Source organism: Dermacentor variabilis, unplaced genomic scaffold (assembly GCF_050947875.1).
Source record: "Dermacentor variabilis isolate Ectoservices unplaced genomic scaffold, ASM5094787v1 scaffold_13, whole genome shotgun sequence".
Lineage (NCBI taxonomy): Eukaryota > Metazoa > Arthropoda > Arachnida > Ixodida > Ixodidae > Dermacentor > Dermacentor variabilis.
Genome location: NW_027460291.1, coordinates 22,325,802 through 22,351,706, shown reverse-complemented (window position 1 = coordinate 22,351,706; position 25,905 = coordinate 22,325,802). Strand labels below are relative to the sequence as shown.

The 25,905-nt window shown below is 42.7% G+C and overlaps 1 protein-coding gene across 10 annotated transcripts in view; it reads left to right on the top strand.

Annotated features, from left to right (window-relative positions):
• LOC142566780 (uncharacterized) overlaps nucleotides 1–25,905 on the top strand; it is a 217,358-nt gene that overhangs the window by 122,856 nt on the left and 68,597 nt on the right. For all 10 annotated transcript variants that reach the window (XR_012825127.1, XR_012825128.1, XM_075677667.1 and 7 more), the window contains exons 5-6: nucleotides 832–941; nucleotides 9,442–9,619. Coding sequence is in view for 8 of the 10 variants with exons in the window: in XM_075677667.1 (XP_075533782.1) it covers nucleotides 832–941; nucleotides 9,442–9,619 (288 nt within the window). In the remaining 2 variants the exon portion in view is untranslated. The remainder of the gene's footprint in view (nucleotides 1–831; nucleotides 942–9,441; nucleotides 9,620–25,905) is intronic.

Below are 25,905 nucleotides of genomic sequence, written 5' to 3'. Positions count from 1 at the left end.
ATTTCCTTAAGGGGTCCCTGAAACAGTTTTTTGTTGTACGCCTAGACAAAGAGGGTATCTCTTAAGAAATACTTTCTCGCTAGAATTTTGTGTCAGTGCGCTATAATAACACAGGTACGAGTGGTTAAGCAATACTCTCCCCTCAAGCCGCAGCATTCCCCCCTCAACTTTTATACCATGGCGCCATCACTGTGTCCTGCCTCCTTCAGGTGGTGATGCAAGTGTTGTCCACCTCCAGTTGATTTGGACTGAATGTGTTCGCACATCTGTTTCCTGTGCAGTTTTTCTCCTTAAATGTGGGCTACTTGGAGCGAGATTTCAAGGTGGTGGCACTACGCACAATGTTCTCCAGCTTATGCTACATGAAGCAGAAAGAGGTGGATGCCACCGCAGGGGCATTCGCCGCATTGCTGCGGGTGTATATGCAGTGTACAAACTGCAGTGTAGCTTAAGATTAAAACAAAGTGCATTGATGACGAGGACAAGCGAGTGGACATACACAAGTGCTACCTTCAATAAATGCTTTATTATACATATTTATAGGCATACAAATCACGCTTATGTGCAGGCAAAAGTGCCGTGCGCGTTCTGGCATGTGTGAGCATACCTTCATTTGCTTTGCCAAGAACTGTCTTTTCTGAATGTGGTGCGCCCATTAAATCTCAGGGTCCCTGCCTGTTACTTTCCTGTCAGGATGGCCATGTGTGTGCCTCAGCAAGACATAAAATTGCTGACCAGAAAGTGTGGGTGCTTTACCGTATGCTCGCTTTGGGAGTGCGGTGTAGGTGTCCTCTGGTGAAGCGCAGTCTACTAAAGGGGCACGCTGTGCAGGTGCGCGAGACGCTGCTGTTTGGTGGTCACAGCCTGGAAGCCCAGCTGATGCTTAGTGTGACCCAGTGGCCATGCGACCCCACTTGCATCCTTGTGGCCGGGTGCTCCAGGTGAGCACTGTCCATACATTCCAACGACTGGTCGATCATCTGGCCCATCTTCTGGCACATATTGTTGCAGTTGTGTGCTGGCTTAGAGTCATGCCTTTAGCTGCAATGGAATTTTAAATTGCGTGAGAATTCAGATAGTACCACACAGCAGCCTCTTCGCAAAATTTTGCATTTGAAGAGCAAGTACACTTGAACAGACAGGATTTAACAAAATAATGAATATAACAAAATAAGTGCAATTTCCTTGCAAATCACCATAGAGACCTATGTATTTAAAACCTCGTTTTAACCAAGTAAACTTGTTCTGCCAACTTATTTATTTATTTATTGCAATACCCTCAGGGCCTGAAGGGCATTATAGAGGGGGCAGGTACATTGTGTTCATACAATGTCAATAACATAAACAACATTGTTAAATGTGAAAGTAAATATGAGAACTATTCATTAATAGAGTAGATTATTCTAACAGAGGTCAGTACCAGAGGCCTTGAATGACAATGCTGTAAGCAACATTATTCTACATGTGAAGTACAAAAATTATTAAATTAACAAATAGCAGTGCAGGTTATACTGAGAAGTGGTCAACAACTGCGGCCATGAATGATTGCATCTTCAACGCTGGCAATGGCACTGGGAAGGTGATTCCATTCTGAGCTGGTCTTGGGTATAAATGAATCAAGAAACAGGTTAGTGTGGCAAGAAGGAATGGCGACTTTTTGCTGGTGATCATTGCAGGATGACAAGTATGATAGTTCTGATAAATGTTTACATTTCAGTAACTGGTTAAACAAAACGTTTTATGAAAACGACAAAAATGTGAAATTTTTCTTAAGAGCAAGTTTGGAAGGCCTAGATTAGATTTTATAGGTGGAACACTGGCAGTACGGAAGTAGTTTGATAAAATAAAGTAAGCTGAACAATTTTGAACAGACTCTACTGTACCTGCAAGGTTACGTAAGCCCGGATCCAAGATAGCAAACGCATACAGTGAAGCCTCGTTATTATGAACACCACATTAACGAACTTTTCCGACTAACAAACTTTTCAAAAATTCCCTGCTGACTTCTTATAATTTCAATATAAAAATATTTCAGTACTACAAACTTCAGAATACTGAACTTTTCAGAATAACGATCATTATTCAGTTTCTCTGCGGTATTAACAGTGCCTCAGTACTACGAACTAATATTATGAAATCTGGGGTTCTTAGATTTCCGTGTATCCTTCACGGCAGCCAAAACGGTAGGCTAGCAGATGACAAGGCACAGAGGGCAGATGTCGTGGTGCATGGGTTCGAAAAACCTGAGACGGCGCCAAAGAAATAAAGAATGCGGGTGAGTGTAGGCGACAATGCATCAGGTTTTTCGAGCGCATGCTCCACGCAGAAAAGTGTCACCTAGCAAATGAGGCGCATCTCTTCCTTCTTTCAGCCTTCTTTCTGTTCACATCTCTTTTTTTTTGCGTTTATTTCTGTGGCCGTACTAGCTATGCAAGTGGTGGAATGTAACCTCCATACTCGGGGGGATGCCACACGGTCACACTTTCCAGACAGTGTCGTTTACGCGCGCTTGCGCTTTGGCGTAGTTCAGGTGTCTGCCTCAAGTGAGACAGTTGCAGTGTCCACAGCAAGAAATGCAAAAAATAGAGAAGCAAGAAACATTTAGCTTTGGAGGCGACATGAAGCTACTTTTCTGTTGGTAGTTTTCTCGGCATCAGCGTCTGTTTTGCGTGCGTCACTCTTACTACACGGGGCTTCAGTGGTGCGTGGCGGCAGAATCTATGGAAAATAGCAACAGCGCATGCCGAGAGCCAACAGCGACGTTTTCGTGGATAGCCCATATGGCGACAGTTTAGCAACTGATGGGTTGATGGGTAAAATGGTTAATTTTGGGGCTTTCACTATATTATTTCAGAATAACGAACAATTTACCGTGGTCCCCTAGAGTTCGTTATATCGAGATTTCACTGTACTTGAGTTTAGATCTAATTAGCGTTTGATATATAGTAATCATTTTAAATGGCTTCGTGCTTCAGCAATATTGTGGCATAAGGGTTGACATCAGGGCCAGTAGGTACATAGTTGGAGGAAAAAAAGTCACAAGAGCACAAAGGACAAGAAGAGATATTAGCATTGTTAGCATTTTTAATGACATAATTAACATGAGTATGCCATGAAAGGTCATCTGTTATGGGCACACCAAAATATTTATAGGAGGTTATGTGCTCTAGTAATGTTCCATCAATTTCATGAGTGAGGAATTCAGCGGGATTAGAACGATGAGAGTCTGTCATGCTCTTACATTTATTAGTATTGAGAGTCTTAGAACATTTGCTACACCAGTAAGAAATATTGTTTAAGTCAGACTGGAGGACCGAGTGGTCAGATTCGTTTGGTGTTTCATGGTAAACAACGCAGTCGTCATCAGATAACTTTATATTAGAAGTAACTGTGCCAGTAAAGTCATTTATATAAATTAGGAAAACAGATGGCCCAAAATGAACCCTTGTGGAATGCCAGATTTTACCTTGCAAGAATTCGAGTCACAGTCATTGGTGGTTACGTATTGTGTGCGATTAGTCAAAAAGAACTCAATCCATTTGAAGATGTTAGGGTTGTAAAGACGTTTATTAGTCACTGGCATTTGGGACCGACCGTTAGAGCAGAGCACAGACTCGTAGCACGAGCGGCATTGCTGAGCAAAAGCGCTGAAGAGGACAACCCACTAGAAAGTGCTTGAGTGGACAACCCACTATATCGTTCCAATCCTTCTCTACAATTACCCCCGGGAAAGAAAAGGGAGCCACCCGACGACCTAACAGCTTGTCGCTATGGGTTGGTCATAGTAGGTCTTGAGGCAGTCGACGTTGACAATGTCTCGTCCACGACGGCACATGTCCGAAGATGGTTCAGCAGGCTCGACCACATAGTTGACCGTAGATGTGTGTTCGACGACGCGGTAGGGGCCTTCATACTTGTGCAGTAGTTTCGGCAAGAGCCCAGGTTCAGTGGAAGGGACCAAGAGCCACACGAGTGCTCCGGGGAGGAACGTGGGCGCAGAAGTGGCGCCACCGCGAATGCTCTTCTGGGGCTTTTGGTCATTCGAAGCAAAGGCCCGCACGAGATCGCGATTTTTCGGCATGTCTGACTGGGGCAGAAATGGGCACACACTCAGATGCATCTGGCTTGTACGGAAGGATTGTGTCAATTATGTGCGACGGGTGTCGGCCGTACAATAAGAAAGATGGTGAAAAGCCAGTGGTGGTATTGTAGGCAGTATTGTCTGAGTGGTGGTGTCGTAGGCATAGGTTGTGAAGGGCAGAATGGCATCCAAAAATCACCAATGATTGTGACTCGAATTCTTGCGAAGTAAAATCTGGGATTCTACAAGGGCCCTGCTTGCAGAATGCCAGATTTTACTTCGCAAGAATTTGAGTCACAGTCATTGGTGGTTACGTATTGTGCGCAATTAGTCAAAAAGCACTCACCCCATTTTAAGATATTAGGGTTGTAAAGACTGTTATTAGTTGCTGGCGTTTGGGACCGACCGTTAGAGCAGGAGACGGACTCCCAGCACGAGCGGCATTCACAAGCAAAAGCGCTGAAGAGGACGACCCACTATATTGTTCCACTCCTTCTCTACAAGGTTGATATTTAGAATGCTCATTTTGTAAAGGAAGTACTGCATCTACTCGCATAATGATCGCACTTCTTTGTCAAAAAAATTCTCGCAAATTCAGGGGTGCGATCATTACGCGGGTTAAATTTCTCCGCGTAAACTAGTGCCTCCAATTCTCTCTTTCACTGCGGCGTGCAGCGCTGCGTGCAGGCACACCCTGTAAGATTGTAATATCGTAGGCCGAGCTTAGCTGCACTGCACCACATATCGATGATGATGCTTGCACGGGGCGTGCTAAAATCTAGTGCCTCCAGTTCTCTCTCTCACTGTGGTGTGCAGTGCTGCGCTGACACAGCTAGTCACACCCTCTGAGATTGGAATATCGTAGGCCAAGCTTGGCTGTGCTGCGCTACATATTGATGATGATGCTTGCACATAACATGCTAAAAACTAGTGCCTTCACTTCTCTCTCTCACTGCGGCATGCAGCGCTGTGCTGATGCAGCTAGGCGTGACCTCTAAAATTGCGTAAAACTGGCATGGGCCGGTCAAGCCAAGCTGGCAGCACAAGAAAGCAGCGGATCAGATAGGTTTGCTTTCAGGTTTCGCTTTTCAAGGACGTCCATGTTTCTGGCACTGGGCCAAACTCTGTCGGTTGTGTACTTTGGTGGGTTTGAGAAATTTTGCAACAGTGAAACTGTTTCTGGAAGTCATGGAGGTTGCCAGAGAATACCGCCCCAGCTGCGTGCACAATGTTGTGCACCACATTCTGCTTGAACACAACAGGCTTGATTCGCATCGCAGTAGACTTGCTGTTCCCTTTGACCGTGTTACTGTTTCACCAGTTTCACGACAATATGAGAGAGCCAGGTGGAAAGTGGAAGCGAAATTAAGACCATCGCATCGAAGCATGAGTATGCTATCGTAATGGCTGTCCCTTCAGGTGCTAAACAGTCGCGTGTTGCACACATCCGAGCGGAGGGGTCTGTTGTTGTTTTGATAAATGGTCATCACATAGGCGGCTGCATAGTGATTCGGCAGGCTGCAGAGCTGTATTCTTCTTTGCATGTTTAAAGTTGTGCATACCATTGTGCATATACTGTAGTAAGGGGAATAGTTGGTATAAAGAAGTAATTTTGGCTTTACCTTCAACTTCGTTATAATGGGGTTCGAGTGTAGGTGCATCACGAAAGGTAGCAGAAACAGATGTTCTTGAAGCTGTGAAAAATTGCGGTTATTACCGCTCGTCAGAAGTGACCAAGAATGTTGGGAACCAATACGGCTCTTCGGCGTGACCTGTGACAGTGCCTGCAGCCAACTGGAAAATCTGGGTGCTGGGACTTTTGTCATATACTACAACCAGACGTATGCTTTGTCCACTTAGGTGTTATTTAAAGGCAGCTGATAAGAAAATTAGACAATTATCAGCCTGCCCAAGATTGCTTAAGCGTGTGTGCTACTCACTTAAGACAATCCCGGATATATGAGACTTGCATATATTGATTTACTATCTACATTGAGCAGTAGTAACATCCCCTTGGAAACTCCATGCAGAAGTATAGTGCTGTACCACACGTGTATCCAGCTGCCATTCACCACCACATTCAATACAGTTAAACCTTGATGTAACAAAGTCGGTAAAATAGGCAAATTGCTTCGTTATATCGAAAGTTCGTTGTATTGAAATTTGACCTTTATGCAAATAAGTACAGTTGCCGATCTATTTTTCTTACACGGAATGGAGCCGCAAAATTTTCCAAATTATTAGGCAATCGAAAAAAGTTAATTAGAATGAAAAAACAATTCGTTTTGATAAATTTGGGAGTTGGCAACGAATGATACGGTTTCATGTCACGTACATCGGCAATATCTTCACATCGGCGGTACAAATTAAGCGAAGCCAGCCACGCTTTCGCGTACACTCTGCCCCCGCAGCTGGTAGTGTCTCCTGCACTGGGACAACTCTATCAGGAAAAGTGCCGGCAGCGTGGAGGGAATGCTTCGTCTGTCTCTCGCTCCAACGAGTCACTGAAACTCGTGATTACGCAACCTGCAATTCTAAATGCGTGGGAAGACAGCTTACATGGTGCCACGCCATCTCGACATGCCCACTCTTTGCACATGCGGCTGATTACCTCTAAAAACAGGGTGCGCGGCTGCGTATGCACTCAGCCGCGCTTACAGCCATCCGCAGCCGTGACTGAGATGCGCGCCAACTTACCCACCCTCCTCGCGAGCGCTTGATTGCCTTACCGCAAGCTTGCTCTCCTCCCTTTTTTCCTTTGCTTGTGCGAGAAGGTGTCGCTCGTGAAGCCACCATCTTTCTTGTCTCACTCCGCACACTTTCACTCGCACCTAAAGCACATAGTGCATGGGGCGCAATAGGATCTATCTCCCTTGGACTTTATACGAAAAATGATGCGGCTCCACTTTGGAGGTTGCTCTTGTTGCGTAGCGGCCCGCGAGATTTGAGAGGTGCGTTTGCAAGCAGTCACTTGTAATTCAATCATTTGACCTTCTGTGTACTTGGAAGTTTCCATTTATTGTCTCAGCATTCCTTTGCAGCAGCAGTGAAATTTCGTTATATTGAAATGGCATACAAACACACTTCGTTATATTGAGGTTCTAAATACATGGTGTTCTATGAGCAGGAGGTTATGAAAAGTTAAATATTTCGTTATATTGAGAATTTCGTTATGATGAAGTTTGTTATATCGAGGTTTAACTGTATACCAAACGCTGCTCCGATTCACGCTCCTGCAAGTGTGCTTCTCTTAAGATGGATTGCATTCACTTCTTACACCGTTGGATATGTTTAACCCTTTGAGAGTACATTTTTTCGCCAAATGCCACCCTGCAGAGTACATTTTCTTTATTGTGGATGTAAAATCTTCAGAGTGACCTGTTCAAAAGAATAATTATCGCAATTTTTTAGAGTGACCATAAAGTAACAAAAAATATTTTCCATTAGTAAACATGCATTGTTTATTCATGAGTACAGATGGGCCTGCACAATTACTTAAAATAAAAATAAATAAGTAGATATGCTGTAATATATACAGTGGACCTCAGATAAACGAAACTCGTTTAAACAGAAATGCCAGATAATTTAAACAATGACATCAATTTTGGTTGTCCACCCATAGGCTCAATGTTGGCAAACTTTGGTTGCAGTTGCAACTGACTGGTTGCAACTGACTTGCAGTCAGGCTACCACTGCTGCTTCGTTCAAACCACCAGGAATAAGAGACTGCAGATAATTCTCTTGTTACCTGCTTTATAGAGACAGTTGAAATATTATCGGTGAAGCTCGTGGCAAAGACTATGATTCTATCGACGAAGGCATAGGTATTGCTGTTCCAGTGCGCGTTACTGTTTCAGACTTGATGGCAAGAGATGCAGTTGAAAGTATGTTGCGCTATTTTGAACGCGAGGACTGCACAGAATTTTTGCGCTAATGGATATATCCTTGTACAAATGAAGCTCCATTATTTAAAGCAGGATTCAGTAAAGTCTTTGTTTTTTACCACAGTAATATAAAAACCCTCCGACGCTTCTTGAATAAATCAGTTTTGGTGATTTTTAGGTCTCTTGCCTAAATGAAACTTTGGATAAATGAAACACATTCTTCAGTACCTTCAAATTCTGTTTAAGCGAAGCCTACTGTATTTCTATTCGCATAGAAAGAATCGCCGCTCGACTCACTTGCAGAATAACAACCGGTGCACATGTCCATAGCATAATCGAACCATGTATGCGAAGAAAACTTGATAGTTGTACACCAGTCAGAAGAACCAAACGAGTCAGGAACTTGCAGTAATCCTTCATCCCATTGCCAGTGAGAAGAAGTCAGTTTTCACGAGTCTCAAGGAAAGATACGCAGGCATGGCAGTGTAATTCGTATACGGCAGCATCGTTTGTATATACCAGCACCCTGTGAACAGATGTAATTGCACTGCTGTGAGCAATAAACGAGAGCGTCTAGCGCTGACCCTTTGAGAAATTAGAAACCAGATATATATCAGATTTTGTGAGTGAAACAAACGAAAACAGCCTGTGGGACGAAACCAAGGCTTTGCAAGACATGTCCTGGGGGAAGAGCGTCAGGAGAAGATGCAATAACAAGGATTCAATCAATGATGGAGGAGATATTCTACTTCAAAGGCTTGTGGCCCTTTATTTGCATTGCCTCAAGGCTTCAGGTGTACCAGAGAGTTAGAAGAACGCCCACATTATACTTAGAATTATGGGTCCATTAGCTTGCTTTCAGTATTGTGTAAAATATTCACCAAGGTAATTTTTCCTATATAATCCTGGCAACACTTGTTTAGTCAACCAAGAGAATAGGCTAGCTTCAGAAAGTGGTATTCTACAATTAATCACAGCCAGGTAATTGGGAACTCTGTGAAATGCAACCAACTTCTTCATGTGGCTTTCATAGATTAAGAAAATATGTTTGATTCAGTAGATATACCAGCAATCGTGGAGGTGTTGCAGAGTCAAGGAGTACTGTAAGCATACCTGTATATCCCAGCAAATACTATCTATGAAACATTCCACAGCCACCCTAATTATCCTCAAGAAAAGTGGAAAAAATACACAATCAAATGAAGGGTCAGGCAATCTCTCCAATGTTATTCAGTGCATGCTTGGGAGAAGTCTGTTCAATTTTTTGTATTCATTTGCACTGAGATGGCAGTTCGATGGGACATATTCTTGGGCAAGTTGGTTTACTGTGTTTAGGAAGTTAAAAGAGCAAACATAAAGCATTTACAAGACAGTGCTGTCTCTTTTGAATTCTCGAGTAATGTTGTATATAGACATAGCATACTATAGTAGGGAGGCTGTAGTCGCCTTGCCAAGGAAATCCCGACGTGCATGCAGGCTGGACGAGGAGTTGTGGCACGTGACTCTGGTGAGCATGCCTGGGGTCAAGGGTGGCGAGGTGCTGCACGCCTGCTACCAGTGCTCATCGGGGGGCTCGGGCCAGCCACGGCTGCTGGGCAGGGGCCACCTCTTGCTCCCCATGGGCCAGGAGCTGGTGCTGCTCGAAACACACCAGGTAGTGTGCTTTCTCACCATTCATGACAGCTGGTCTTGTCGGCAGTCAGTGCAGACCTCCTGCTATTTCCTTCAAATTTTAGGAACTCAACAGCAGTACCACAGGCTCGATAATCCTACACCCTAGCACAAGTGCTTACATTTTGAGAGGAAAAAGTCATGCATAGTATACCTGACAACAACTTTCTGTGGCAGCACAGCCAACGCTATGCGCACTCGCCTGCAGGTGCAGAGCTTCTGCTCTTGCGTTACTAAGCCAATTAGTGCTTTTGCTGGCAGTTTATAGGACCAGGAAAACCAGACATGGAGACCAGAAAACCGGAAAACTAGGAACAGCAAGAAGCAGAAATGTTTTTTCCTAAGAAATCTCTTTATTTGCTATGAAAGAAATCTTAAATAAAAAATAAACATAAGTGGTATGGTTTGTTTTACAGTACGTAGCTTACAGTTGCTCATATTTGCAGACTACGTGCAGTTTCGCAGTAAAAGAACTGTGTGCTTCAGCTCCATAGCTTTCGCTGCACTGTCGCAGAATATTTTCACCAGGTATAATACAGTTGACTTCCGTTAATTCGACCCTCATGGGACCGACGAAATTCGTGAATTATCCGATGGATCAAATTGAGCAAGGTACAGAAAAGACACCAAAACAAACTGCTGACTCATTTGGCAGTATTTTCCTGATTTTAATATGCATCGGACAAATTGGGTGCCACTTTCTGTGTGTCCAAAGTAGAAAACCAATGTAGAAAGGAAATTAAAGCTCCTAAAAAAATCTGAAAAATTGATAAGAGTCTAATAGTGTTGGACATGTTGGCTGGTTTCCTGCAGTCATACCCACCGTGGTGGTTTGGTAGTTGCTATGGCGTAAGAGCTGCTAAGCACGAGGCTGTGGGATCAAATCTCAGCTATGCGGCTATACTGTCTGCCTTTCGATGGGGACAAAATGCAAAAATGCCCGTGCATTAGGTACAGTTAAGGAAACCCAGGTGGTCAAACTTAATCCGGAGTCCCCTACTACAACATGCCTCATAATCATATGATGGTTTTGGCCACGTAAAGCCCCAGAATTACTAAAATAGCCATCTTCGCTGCATGGCTTTTGTAGTCAGCTTTGCTGCTACATTAGTGTTATGCGGTGAAGTATACAAATGCTGCGTAGGCAGTTTTTTGATCGTGTCCAATTGTACCATACAGGTATTTTGCTGGCCAATTCTCTTGAAAAAAAAGAAAAGAAAAAAATCCGGAAGTTGAAATTTGGTAAATACCGTAATCAGACATTGTGAGATATGGCTGTTGCTTTAAAATCCTCCTGCTACTGGCCGAAAATAGGCGCTTTCGATGAGAGATGATGTGTGTTCAACGCATTCCTGGTCTCCTAAGCTATGCCAAGGCACACACTGCCACTGAAGGGGTTGCTATTGGGGTCACCATAGGGGTCAGGCACTTGCGTGCCGACTGGTAAAGTTTGAATTATACGCCTAAGGCCAATTTTAGGATCGAAATAACAAAAGTTTGGTTCCATGGGTGCCAGCTGGGACCTTCAGCTGGGATCGAATTAACCAGAGTTGAATTAACCGAAGTCTACTGTACTAATATTATTATATGGAAATCTGATGTTGCACTTGTTCAGCCACTACTACATAGTTTTTTTTATCGTGTGCGTTTGTTGACAAAGCACCTTGGGGGTGGCTTCTTTCATTGTTTTGTTTTTGTGTACTTCAGGTGTGTTGGTTTCTACTGCCAACTTTTTCTTTAGTCCAGTCGAGTGCTTTTTATTCGCTATGCATTAATTTTATTGCAGAATTTCCAGTACATCAATAAAGCGTAGTATGAGGAAACTGCATTAAAATTTGAGAGAATGAAGTCTTTAGTGTCCCTTTAAAGCAAGTGTGTGTGCAATTTTCAAATTGTTGAAGGAAAGAGAAATTGGCTGGGCATCATGACAAGAGTCATGTGGCACAAACACTGCCAGAATTGGCTTTCAGCATCTGCAACTGTCTACAATCAACTCATATAGTGCAACATGGTATCGTCTGCTCTTTCACCTAATGCAGGCTTCATGCAGCGTGAGTTCACAGTATTTCCTGCACTTGCATGAAAGGTGGTGTAGTGCAAATTGAATGTACTTTGTGCTTTCAATGATTTCGAGGTGCTTGCCCAATGTTTTCAATTGCATAACAACAAAATTGTACCCATGTATGGTGGTTTTGTAATTTTATCATGACATTTCATTTCATTCATTTCGTTTACCCTAAGGGTCCAAGTGAGGGCACTATATTTGGGGGGGAGTGGAGGGCATACAATCTATAGAAACAACAGTAAGAACACGCGAAATCAACAAGAGACATATTTTAAAGAAGTAAAAAGAACAGCACGAACTACATAACCGGAGAGCAAAGCTAAGATGATTATTCAGTTTACTTCCAATAACTCGACCCTGACGGGACAGACAAAATTGATAGAATTATCCAGTAGGTCAAATTTAACAAGATCCAGAAAAAATTCGAAAACATACTGCTGATTCATTTGGCAGTATTTATCCAATTATGATGCCCCCGAATGAAACGCTCACCTGCTTTCATGTCCTAAGTAGAAATCTAATGTAGAAGTGACATTGAAAGTAGAAATCTAACGCATAACTAGTTTTTTAGCAAGAAAAATTGGCAAAAGTCTAACATGTGATGCACAATGGCAGCTGGTTTCCTGAAGCCAGCTTTGCCGCACGATTTTTGGTCACCTTTGCCGCAATACAGCCGTGTTATGCAGTAAAACATACGAACACGCTATTAGTTTTGTATTTGGTGGCACCACGCAAGTGATACTTAGCCCAATTTTCTTAAGGGACACTAAAGGCAAATACTGAATCGGCGTGCACTGTTTACATACCATTCCAGAAACTTGACAATGCTTGTTTCATGCCAGGAAAATACTTAGTTTACAAGAAATTGCATCTGAAGGGTCCAAATATCTTCTTCGAAACTCAATTCTCCCGCCACCCAACTGGGGGAGTGGTGATGGTGTATGCAACATCACCACTCCTTTGCTGCCGTCCGTGAGTAAAACAGCGCTCGACAGATGGTGGTATCGAGCCAAGAAAGAGGTGGATTCGCTGCTGCAGCTGCTTTTTCGTCAAGTGCCGTGGACCGTTGCACACCCCGCGACATCACACAGAAGTTGAGTTCTCTGCTACTTGCAGTTTGTGCAAGTTTTGCGAGCCAGCAAAACCAGCACAACACTACGCGATCAGGAAAGTAGTGAAACACGAGAGCGTGGGTGGCGCAGAGTCGAGCGGAAACAAAACCTTTCGACCGCCCGCGTCATTGTCAATGGTAATTTCAATGAGTTCTTGTTTTCTAAAAATGAAATAGAACTGGACAAGTAGCATTTTATTTAATCTTATAATACAATACAAGGATGTTTTTTGCGATGAGTACTTGAGTACTAGTGACAGAATTTAACTGTGCGGTGCTTTCGTCATCGGGCAAGTGCTTGAATGTCCCGAGAGAGTCTCTAGTCATGTCCTGCATTTAGCTCAATTTCTCGACTAGTAAGGTTCTGTTCACGATAATATTGACACCTGAGAGATTCTCGAGCACTAACCTATCACTTTAGCTTGACTTAGTGTTTACCTTCAGTGTCCCTTTAATAAAAAAAGGTACATGTTAGAATTGGATGAATAATTGATTAACATTTTTGGGTTTTAGGTGCCAACACCACAACATGATTATGAGGCATGCCATAGTGGGGGACTCTGGAATAATTTTGACCACCTTAGATTCTTTTAATGTGCACCCAATGCATGGTACAGGGGCGTTTTTGCATTTTGCCCCCATTGGAAGGTGGCTGCCATAGCAAAAATTTGATCCTGTGCCCACTGGCGTGGCAGCGCAATGTCAAAGCCACCACATTGGGTGGATAAATATTGTCATTGTGAGCTGCCCTTATTGTTCTGAGGGCAGTTGGCATTTTCAACTGGAGATGAGGTGTGTTCCACTGTCCGCCAAGATAGACTAAGGGGCTCATTATTGTTGACACCATAGGAGTCGGGCACATGCATGCTGATTGGTCAAGTTGGAATTACCTGGGGAAAGCCAATTTTAGGATATAAACGGCAAAAGTTTGGGCTCGCATGGGTGGCGGCCGGCACCTTGGGTCCTAATCAAATTAATTGGAGTGGAAGTAACGTAAGTCTATTATTTTAGTATGTGAAAAGGCTGGCTGTAAAAGAATTTTGGACTGTGTAAAAAGCCTTGCTTCAGATGTAGAGCAGCCTGTGTACAAAATTTCGTGTTTAGAATATGAGTGGATGCGTCGCGAAAAGCTTGCAAAAGTAGACATTTTGGATGCCCAAGAAATGCCGCCACTACCACCACTTGCCAGAAATTACACAAAATCCTGAACATTGAAGGTAGCATGCATAGAGTTTGCAGCAAAAATTATCTCTCTCTTACTCTGGTGCTACAATTAATTGTTCAGCTATACCATGGGTCTGGTCTTTGCGCTTGACACATTCTTTTGGCCGTTATTTCCTTATCTTTCTTTGTGAGGCATTCATAGTTTTCTACACTCAGCAAGACACACATGCATAATCATCGCAAATTTATAATGCAATACTATCAAACCTCAATATAGCCAAGTTGGCCAAATCAGCAATTTGCTTCATTATATTGAAATTGAACCTTTTGTGCAAATAAGTACAATCACCGATGGATTTTTCTTACACGGAAGGGGCCGCAATATTTTCAAAATTATCAGGCAATTGGAAAAAGCAAATTAGATTGACAAAAAGGTGAAATTTGTTGAATTTGAGAGTTGGCGACGAAAGATGTGGTTTCATGCTGTGTCGGCAATGCATGTACTTATTTATCTTTCTTCTGTGACAGCTTTTCATTGGCTAACAAATTATAAACGTTATCACTCAGCGCAGGGCGCACTTGCATGTATAGGAAGTTTCTTGAATGTTATTGATAGTTCTATCCGTTGTCACCGAATTTGTGTAATCTGGTTGCATGCGTGACGTGACACAAACTGTGTAGCGCTTTCTGGAAGGCATGTGGGCATCAGCGATTAAGTTGGAACCTTCAACGAGTCATATATAAAAGCTGACATGCTTGTCCCGCAGATAAGATTTTCGCGATCGCCGGCATTGGTCGCCGCTATCCTTGTGGTTTGAATATCACTTGCATTTAGGGGCACAAGTTCGCCTGATAAAGAGTTAGTTTTGTCAGTCACAGTTTTGCTACTGTGTTCTTTATCGTCACTACAATCTGACAATATCTTCATATCGGCACACCCGGTCCCTTCCGCTGACAGCGTCACCTGCAGTGGGACAACGTTATCATGGAAAGCACTGGCAGCGCAGAGCGAGTGCTTTGTCTGCCTCTCGCTTCAACATGTGTCTGAAACTTGAGATTATGCAACCTCCAATATCATTCATTCATTCATTTTATTCACCAGGTAGCACTGCATGGCTACCTGGACTAAAAGCTGTAAGACAGCTTGAAAAAGGCCTAGGTAGCTGTTACAAGCAGCAAAGCAAGAAGCAAATGCAAACAGAAGCTGATATAGTAATGTAAATGTGCTGCTAACAGAGTCAGCATCAGTAAAAAATTGAAATAAAGCAAGAATATGAAACCGAAGCATAAAAAACAGATACAAGTTAAGTGAAACCTTGTTACCACAAACACCACATTAACGAACTTTTCAGATTAACAAACTCTTCAGAAATTCCCTGCTGACTTCTTATAGTTTCAATGTAAAAATATTTCAATACTACGAACTTCAGACTGCCGAAATTTTCAGAATAACAATCATTATTCAGTTTCCCTGTGATCTTAACAATGCCTCAGTACTGCGAACTAATATTCCGAAATCTGGGGGCCCTTAGATTTCCGTGTATCCTTCACGGCAGCCGAAACGGTAGCCTAGCAGATGACAATGCGCAGAGAGCGGATGTTGCGTCGTGGCGCGTGGATTCGGGAAACCTGAGACGGTGCCCGAGAGAAAAAAGAATGCGGGTGAGCGTAGGCAACAATGCATCAGATTTTGTGAGCACATGCTCCGCCCGGAAAAGTGTTGCCTAGCAATGGAGGCGCGTCTCTTCCTTCTTTCACCCTTCTTTCTGCGCGTGCCTCTTTCTTTCACGCTTCTTTCTGCGGCGGTACTACCTACGTGCGCTTTGAAACGTAACCTCTGGACTCACGGGGATGCCACACGGTCTGTCGCACTTCGCACTTTCCGGACGGTGTCGTTTACACACGCTTGCACTTTGGCATAGTTCAGGTGCCCGCCTCAAGCAAGACACTTGCGGTGTCCACGGAAAGGAATTAGAAAAACAAAAAAGCAAGAAGCGTTGCACTTTGGAGGCATGGACATGGAGCTACATTTTGTGGGTAGTTTTCTCCGCATCAGCATTTGTTTTGCGCACATCATCTTACTATACTTATATACTTATATATATATATATATATATATATATATATATATATATATATATATATATATATATATATATATATATATATATATATATATATATATATATACATGGAAAATAGCAACAGCGTTTGCCGAGAGCCACCATCGACATTTTCATGGATTGCCCATATGGCGACAACTTATCAACTGATGGGTTGATAGGCAGAATAGTTAATTTTGGGGCCTTCACCATAACAATCTTTCAGAACAACGAACAATTTACCACGGTCCCCTTAAGTTCGTTATATCGAGATTTGACTGTATAATTAACATACAGCATTTTCACAAAAAGTGCTTGCAATTGAGGTTTCGACGTGTACTATGTTTGCTTGTATTTATTTAGGTTTGAAGGAACATTGGTGCTGTAGCATTTGTAGTGTGTACAAAAATGTACACAGCACAGCATAGACACCACGTGTCTATGCTGTGCATATTTATAAGAGGCCTATGTTCACGTAAGGCTGCCATTCTTTCCAAAAACTGCCCAACAATTTGACTTGAATAATAAAAAGAGGATAGAACACGATAGTCTTACATACAGAGTGTCTACGAACCGGGAAAACTGGGAATTCTCAGGGATTTTGAGTAGTCTGGAAAAACTCAGGGTAAACTCAGGAAATTTGTGCCTCTATCAGGGAAAATTAGCTGTAATTTTATTGAAAGGGTCGAAAGCCGCGGTGATGCTGGCTCGAGTAACAGACAGGAGTCGTAATGAATCGTCTGTGACATCCTGTCGTCGGCTGGAGGAGTTGCCAGTGTACAGTCAATGACCGACTTTCCAGATTCCCAATAATTTGGACGGCTTCGCGGCATCACCACGTACGCCGTAGAGTCAATGTATCAAAACGTCTGAAATTTTGGGCGCAAGAACTCTTCGCCATCCGATTTTCCAAATGTTTTGCCGTGACCGCAGGTCCAAAACAGCATTATTCAAAGCCACCACCGCTGCCATTGATTACCTTGCCGCCTCGAACCGGCGCTCTCGCACGCAGATCCGCTAGCAGCCGTAGCCACCACTGCGGCAACGCTAGACCTATAGCTGCTTCTACGTTCGCTGTGAAGCTTCTTGCCGTTGGGTGCTGTGTTTTTTATTGAAAGAATTCGCTGCTGGTCAAAAGCAACGCAACGGAAGCAACAAAAGCAACGGAAACGCATGCACGGCGGCATCCTTCCTATGCGCACCCCTGTGAGCACTAAACAAGCGAGAAACAAGCAGTCGCCCTTTTAGCAATTAGTAATGAAATAGCCATCAGTTTTGCAAGCACAAGAAGCCAAAACCGCCCGCGGAACAAAACCCAAGCCGCCGCCCGCCCGCCCGCCCGCCAATGCGCGAGCGGTGGTATATCGATACGCGGGAGCAATCTAGCGCTAAAACAAACCATGCAACAAAAAGTGAGAGAGGGAGGCACACGAAAAAAATTCCCTATATTGCCACATAGTGGCAGCACATGACAGAAAAGAAAAAGTTAGGAAATTGGCACGCTTTTTAAATATACAGACGGCGCCGTAAATATACGGCATCGACCATTTTGGAGTTCGTTCACGGCGCCGTATATTTACGTCATTGACCCTCAAAAGGTTAGTTACGCACGCATGCACCTGGTATTTCCTGTCATGGTACGAGCACCGATACGCCTAATACGTGTACCGACAGGCCTTCAGAGCATTTTCGAATGTACCTGTGGCGGTTTGAGCCCTTAAGGGCAGTAAATGACATGCATTTATTTTTTCCAACTGGCCGATTTTTCTGACATTTTCACGGCCCCTAAGGAGTTCGAAAAATCGGACGTGGACTGTGCAGCTGACCAAGAAGATGCTTCAAATGGTCCGTGGTGCTAACGAGGGGCAAAATGAGGACAAGAACAGAAAGGACTTACGCATTGAGGAATGAATGGGAAAGGAAGCGTGCTGCCGCTGTTTTGAAGGAGCTCTAAAAAAACAAAGTGTTGGCTGATGCCAAGATGCAGGTGTCCCTCATCCAAACCAAAACAAACTCTTTACAGCAGTGAAATGCAACACTGAGGCGTTGTGCGTGGGTTGAGAGTATACTAGGATAGTTGAAGTTGACTTAGAGCTGTTGAGAGAGAATCTCAATTGTGACAAAGTTCGGGCCTCATACCACTGAGCTTGCTATCATTTGATAGAAATAGCTCATATTTTAAAATATTTGCTTCTGTATGCATCTCCTTTTTATTCGTATTTGAGAATGTCTGACTCGGTTTGCAATTTTTTTCGAAGACATTTTATATGCTGTGCATTTTACTAACCCCTCCCTTCTATTCTCTTTTTGAATAACACGAACACTACTCCTTAGTATTCAAATTGAATTAAGTAGTTTCTTTTATAATTTTTTTCATATGCTTACTAGAGAGTGACAGCATTGGACGATACCCGCCGTGGTTGCTCAGTGGCTATGGTGTTGGGCTGCTGAGCACGAGGTCGCGGGATCGAATCCCGGCCACGGCGGCCGCATTTCGATGGGGGCGAAATGCGAAAACACCCGTGTGCTTAGATTTAGGTGCACGTTAAAGAACCCCAGGTGGTCAAAATTTCCGGAGTCCTCCACTACGGCGTGCCTCATAATCAGAAAGTGGTTTTGGCACGTAAAACCCCAAATATTATATTATATTATTAGCATTGGACGATATGGTTTCAGCTCGTCTTGACATAAAACATAGTTCTGCATCACTCAGGGAATTTTAAATTGCAAAGGCACTCAGGGTAAACCTGGAAAACTCGGGGAATTTGGAAATGTCAACTTGGTAGACACCCTGTACATATCATAAGAAGCCACCAAACACTGACACCAAGGACAATGTAGGGGAAATTACTTCTGCTTAATAAATGAATATAAATGAATGCTTAATATTTGAATTTCATTTATTAAGCACGAGTAATTTCCCCTACGTTGTCCTTGGTGTCAGTGTTTGTCGGCTTCTTATGATATGACTAATAAAAATCGGGCCCCTCGGTTAACCCTTTTCCTTCTCGTTTATAGTCGTACATCTTGTTTATGTTAATTATGCTACATTTTTGAAAAGCGGTCACAGTAGATTCATGATATTCGAGAAAGGCAGTATGTTGAAAAACTTTTTTTTTGCATTGCCAGAACACTTTGTATGTTTGATTTTGTTGTTGTTAGCCAGACCAAGCTACAGTAATTAATTTGAGAAATGAACAATGCATGATATATTTAAATTTTAACATTTAAAGGAAGAAACCCACGGTGCCGTGACATTGCGCCACTGACTGGCTCCAGGCTTTTACACAGCTGTGAAATATTTGAGTGCCACATAAGACTCAAAGAATATGTTACACCAATCAACGTATGTTTCTCAACAATTTCAATTTCATCATCACCACATTTAATGACATGTTCTGTTCTCACTGCCTTGTTTCTGGCATGAAGAAAACATAACTTTTGTTTTTAAGGAAATCATTCTAAATGCGTTCAACAGGGACCAGTTCACAAGTTTATCAATTATCTGGTTACATTCAGTTGGGGGTTTCTTGGCGTCAGGACCAGAAATAAGCCATCTCGGCACACCTACTTTTTGCACATGTGGCAGGTTACCTCTAATACAGGGTGTGCAGGCTGTGTGTGCGTTCAGCCACGCTGACAACCATGTGGAACTATGGCGGCGCTAAAAAAGAAAGCGCACGGTAACCTGCACTCCCTCCTGTCCCACTCCCTCTTTCTCGCATGCACTTGATCGTTTCAACCATGAGCTCGCTCCCCTCCTCCTTTCCCCTTGCTCACATGGGAATACAGTGCTCATCAAGCCACCATCTTTTTCGGCTCACCCTCGCAAGCTTTCATTCACACCAAAAACACAGCGCACAGGGCGCGATGGGATCTTATTGCACTGGGACTTTATACAGAACATGACACTGCTCCCCTTCAACAATCGCTTTTGGTTGTGAAGCGCACAATTTGAGAGGTGCATCTGCAGAAGTTTACATTTGTTGTCTCGGTACTCCTTCGCAGCGACAGTGAAATTTAGGTATATATTTAAATTGTGTATGAATAAACTTCATTATATTGAGGTTCTAAATACCGTGTGTTCTATGGACAAAAAGTTATCAAAAGTTAAATACTTATTTATACCGAGAATGTGTTATATTGAAGTTTGTTATATCGAGGTTTAACTGTATTTTGTTGAAGATGATCAATTCGCAAAGTCATTTGAAGCCAGAAGGATGGAGTTTTGGCATATCCATCATTCATTGCCTTACTTGCAGCTTTATTGCGCCACTGTGGTAAATTGTTGCATGAAACTGTTCATGGCACGGCCTTGCATGCTGTCCTTCAGCTTTGCCAAGGTTGCTTCAATAGTGCACACTGCTCATTTCTAACCGCCAGAGTGAAATTTTGTTGCTGCTGGCCTTGCAGCAGCAGGGTATAGCATTGAGATGCAAAATGCGACTGCCGTGAATGCTCCCTACAAAAAAAGATAACCTGACCTGTATTATTGAATTGCCCTTCCACAATGCCATAAACAAAAAGCCACTCTTGCAGTTGGTATAAGACACAAATCCAAAAGATAGTTGGCACCTCCATGCCAGCTTGATGTGATGTCATAGATATTTAAGTGTCTGTTCACACCTCGGGGACTGACAGCCAATTTTTAGGGTACCCATTTTTTATTGCAGTGGAAAGCTTACTGGTCAGAGCATCTAGTCATGCAGTGGTGAGGTGAAAAACGCGGTGGAACATTTTTTATACAAATTTTTTTATTGGCAGTGAGTATATAGTCGTTCGCTGGAAGCATGCTGGAAACAGTGATAAGTGAGCGCGATTGCGATTATATGCCAGCATTGGTAGGAGGCTGACGACAAGTTTGGACATAGCTGTGAGAAATAATTATTTTGTTTATCAAGCCAATGTTCCTGCGATTTGTGTTTTCTGAAGTGTTACATTATTTCTACGACAATAGCTACGTGCTTTTGTGGTTTCCTGTTTAACAGCTTTGGTCTTTACCAACTCAAGGGTGTATTTTAGCTAGGCCAAGTTAAGTTCTCAAAAGCCAAACGACGCTTTGGCATGTGATGCGCAGTTGAGCGTGTTGCTCTAGTCATGCGTGTGCTTTTGATTTCTGAAGCATGTCATCTGTCAAAGATCTTGGCAAGCTGTAGCAACGGATTTTAGCTCGCCTGTGTGCTCAAAACTTTGCGCGCATACAATGGCACTCATGTGCGATGCCATGCACTGAGGGACGCAAGTGCCGCTCATTAGTGTGGGCTTGTTACTTCACATTGTGCATAGGATAAAGAGTAAACACCTAATAATATACGAACTATAACCTTAAGCAATAATTATGTGGTACTTAATAACAGCCAACTTACGTACAGTAATCTCATATACTACATCTGAAGTACCAGGGCTTCACTACCAAATCGCGCCACTTACTGGTTATTGAGACTTTCTCTGCCAATTTAAAATTATAATTTCTACTCAAATTGCTAACAGTGTGCTCGATTCTATCACTATAAATCATGGTCTTTTCATTTCCATCAATGTCTCACAACACATTCTGGCCAATGGTTAGTCCCTTTAAGATTGTTTTCTAAAAAAGGCAAAGAATGAACTCAGCATTGAAGAACATAACAGATTTATTTTTGATGTTTTGGCTGGGGACAAGCTTCAGAAGCTTTTACTCCGCCACAATGGCTGAAATGCAAAAAAATATTTTGAAATATGTGATGTTAACACTGATGCACTAGCACTGAAATTTTTGCATAATATCTAAAAAAATGAAGCTTTGGCTTTCATTTTTTTTCTTCTAATAATCAACCTATTACTGCGAAATTAATGTAAATGAAGTTTTGAAAGAATGCTTTGTCACTGTAAACTGTTTTTTCGTTATTGTCTGTTTAATTTGAAGGTGCTGCTGTGACACAAGTGTAAGGGCACATTCGTGCCGTCAATTAACAGAGGTTGCATGACCAACTCTGACTGCCGACCAAGAAGCAACTCGCAGTGATCCATTTTCACAATGGCAAGCGTGACATGTCCGTAACCGCACAGAAATGTCTTGAAATTGGTGCCATTCACGCCTGCTCACACCACCATTGGCACATAAAGTAAGCAATAAAGTATACAAACATCCTGCACCTTTAATTGGTTCAGCAGCCTTGCGACTTCAGTCATGTGACTGCAAAATCGAGCAGCGAGACCCAGAACAGTCGCTGTCCGACCAGTTGCGACCAACACTGTCACACGACTCCTACGTGTGAATGAGCTCGAATGGCATTTACATGGAGGACTGTAATGAGAGCTGGTGGTCGATGTGTTGGCCTTGGTCAAGCATGCAGGGTAACATGCACAATCAGAGTTTTTTGTGGCAATGCACACTATTCGCCAATCTGCATTGTACAAACATTCGAGAGAAAAAAAAGGCTGACATTTTTCTTTCACAATACTAAATCCATGCTTTTTTGTGTTTGTGTAAACTAGCAATTTTGTTTTTGAGATGGTATTTCAAAAATACAGTAAAGCCTCATTATAACCAAGTTGAAGGAGAAGCCAGAATTATATCATTATATCCATTATTATATGTACTGCATAAATCTCTCTGGGGGTTTCAATGGGTATTTCACTTCCTTCGTTATATACGGGATTTAATTATATCTGGTTTTGTTATAATGAGGTTTGACTATTTTATTTGATGCGCATTTGGTTTTCAATGCGCTAGCATTCTTAGGATACTTCACAGACTTTCCGGGGAGAAGTTAGATCATACAAATCTCTTGAGATGGCAGAAAAATTCCTATCGCCCGAAATTCGTATCACCTAAGGACTTAAATAATATCAGGAAATTAAGGGGCACAGTGGAAGATATATAGGTGGGGACACAGCATGGGCAATACACAAGGGACCAGCGACGCTGATAAAGTACCAGCAACTCTCCTGTGAACAAGGCCGCCGATTGCAGCATTAGCCCGGCCTAGTGGTGAAACTTCGCCAGCCGTGGTACCTAACATATGCAGGAATAAATATCTCTACTGTAAATATGTAAATGCGCATTTGACTATTCAATATTCAGTTCAATAATCTGTACTTACTATTTGTATTCGATTTGTATTTGAAAAATGTGATGTTTGCCCACCTTTAGTCAAGAGCCCTCTGGCCAAATCTCTTACTGTTAATGTCGAAAAATCGGTACGGCTCTCTTGGGGGGGAGGAAAGGCCTCCGAAAATAACTGCGCCAAAGAAATATCTGCCAACCTAAAAAAATATTCAACTTTTGCATATAGTACCTTAATTTTGAATCATTATGACTACAGAAACTGTGCCGTCGAATGTTAGGGGATTATTGCACAACACAGACAACGTAAATGAACTGCTCCATGAATTTCAACCATATGTACTTTGTGTCCAAGAGACTCACTCCTAGACTAAATCCAGAAAACACAAAGGTTCGTTATAAGTTTTTAACACTCTGAAAAGACTGCGAAGGCAGACACATATCAGCTGATGGCATTGCCATTATAGCACAGAGATTTGTTCCCTGCCAGCATTTGCTACTGCAGACCGCTATGGAAGCAGTATCTGTCCGTTTCATACTACTAAAAAGGCTAGTAACTATCTGTTCCATCTACATTCCACCAGATCAAAAACTTGTTGCCTCAGATTTGGAGAACCTAGTTGATTGATTGCCGGAGCCATACATATTAGTAGGCGACCTCAATGCTCATAACCTACTATGCGGTAACCCACGCTGTGATGCAAGAGGCCACATCGTTGAAAAATTTGCCTTGTCATCAGGTGCATGCATCTATAACAAAAAACAGCCCACATTTTATAGCTGTGCAAGCAACACATATTCAGCCATAGATGTAGCATTGGGGTCCGCTGTTCTGTTATCATTTTTTTTTCATTGGAGAGTTGTAACAAATTCATGTGGCAGCAACCACGTCACTGTGATTTTGGAGGCCACCAGCTCGCCCGCTTCTGTAGCTTTCCCTTGGAGATGAAAATGGTATGCAGCCAACTGGAACAAGATTGAAAAACTTTCTTGCCTTTCACATGAATCCATAGCGCATCTTGGTGTTGAGGAAATTTTATTACACAGCATACATGTCATGCTGCTCTGGACAGGGTCTATACCACAAAAACCTGGGGACAGAAAAAGAAACACCTGGGAAGCAAAGGCAAGAGTTTGACTTTGCTTCGAGTTTCAACAAGTTCGACTTCGCCCTGCCATCTGCTAGCCGCTTGGTTAGCTCAGATGGTAGACCGGCTGCCCCGGAAAGGCGGTGGTCCCGGGTTCGAGTCCCGGACCAGGACAATTTTTTTTTTTTTAACTGCGAGGCCTTTCTTTCAAGGAACCTGTATGGGTTTCCTTTGTAGCAATTGCTACGATTGGGTGGACATCTCATTTTTTCCTTTATTAAAAAAGAGAGGCGTATGATTTGACCTATACGTTGAAACGAATGGTCGTCACCTACAAGTAAAAACAGAACACAAATTTCTAGGCATTATTTTTTGATAAATACTTACATTCCTATGCCATCTTAATTACCTGAAGCAAAAGTGCTTGGAAACAATGAACATTGTTCAGCTCTTATCCCACCACTCTTGAGGAATTGGCACATAATGTCTATTAATGCTCTTCACTAGCCTTGTGAGGACACTTATAGACTACAGGTGCAATCGGCATACACGAAGGCCCTAAAAAAGCCTGATCCCGGCTATCATTTATGCACACAGCTGGCTACTGGAGCCATTTGTACTAGCCCAGTTCAAAGTTTGTATGTGGAGTCTGATCAATGGCCCCTGCAATACCAGAGAACCTACATAGGACATAGGACATGCTCTGAATGCCATCTTCCAAAGTAAACATCCCTGCAAATCACTTCTTTGTGATCCCCCCTCCAAAGAACTATTTGAAAATTGACCATCCATTTACCATTCCCTTTGGCTGTGAAGGCCATGGCAGATATGCTTCAGATTAGCTTCGACGATGTGATAGAAGTAAGTTGCGACAATATCATCACCCCATAAGATCTTCACCCAGTAAATTGTGATTTTTCCTTCAAATCCATAAACATGATGTGCAGTCCAAGTGCAGCAATCACACAACACTTTTTATTCTTGGAATACAAGTATACATCAATTTCATTTTTCTCTGATGCGCCAAAGTCCACCACATCGGTATCATGTGCAGCGCACAGTTTAAACATTGAAAGCTGCCGAAAATTGCATGAGAACAGCAGTATCTTTACAGCCGAAGCTTATAGCATTGTCCTAGCAGTTGATCATATCTTAGAGACCGGAATACAGAAAGCTATAACAGTGATAACAGCATAACCGAGGCGTTTACGACCTTTCAGTGTCTTTATTTTTGGTCTGCTTGGGTCACTGGATGCGTTTACGACCTTTCAGTGTCTTTATTTTTGGTCACTTGTCTGGATGGAAAGCCCACGGAGGTCAACCTGTACCCCAAACTGTATTTTGGATATGAAAGAAAGGTAAGTAGACAGCATTTGGGGTGTGCACGTTGACGTTATAACTTGCACAGCAATTGTCCCGTTATGTCAAATAAACAAGACCATACAGAACTTGACGTTTTTCGTGTCCTGTGTTTTTCAGTCACGCAAATTAGCCACATTCGAGTACTTGTGACCGCGAAAAGTGAAAGCAGCATCTCACTAGCATGCACAAAAGCAGGGCTGCGCACACGTCAATGCCTCAATTGATTTTATTTTTCTTTCTTTCGTTGAATATGTGGGTGCTTGAGCTCTTATAATTGTGTAATGCTTATACTCAGGTACACGAGCAGCATGTTCAGTCGTTGCTAACAG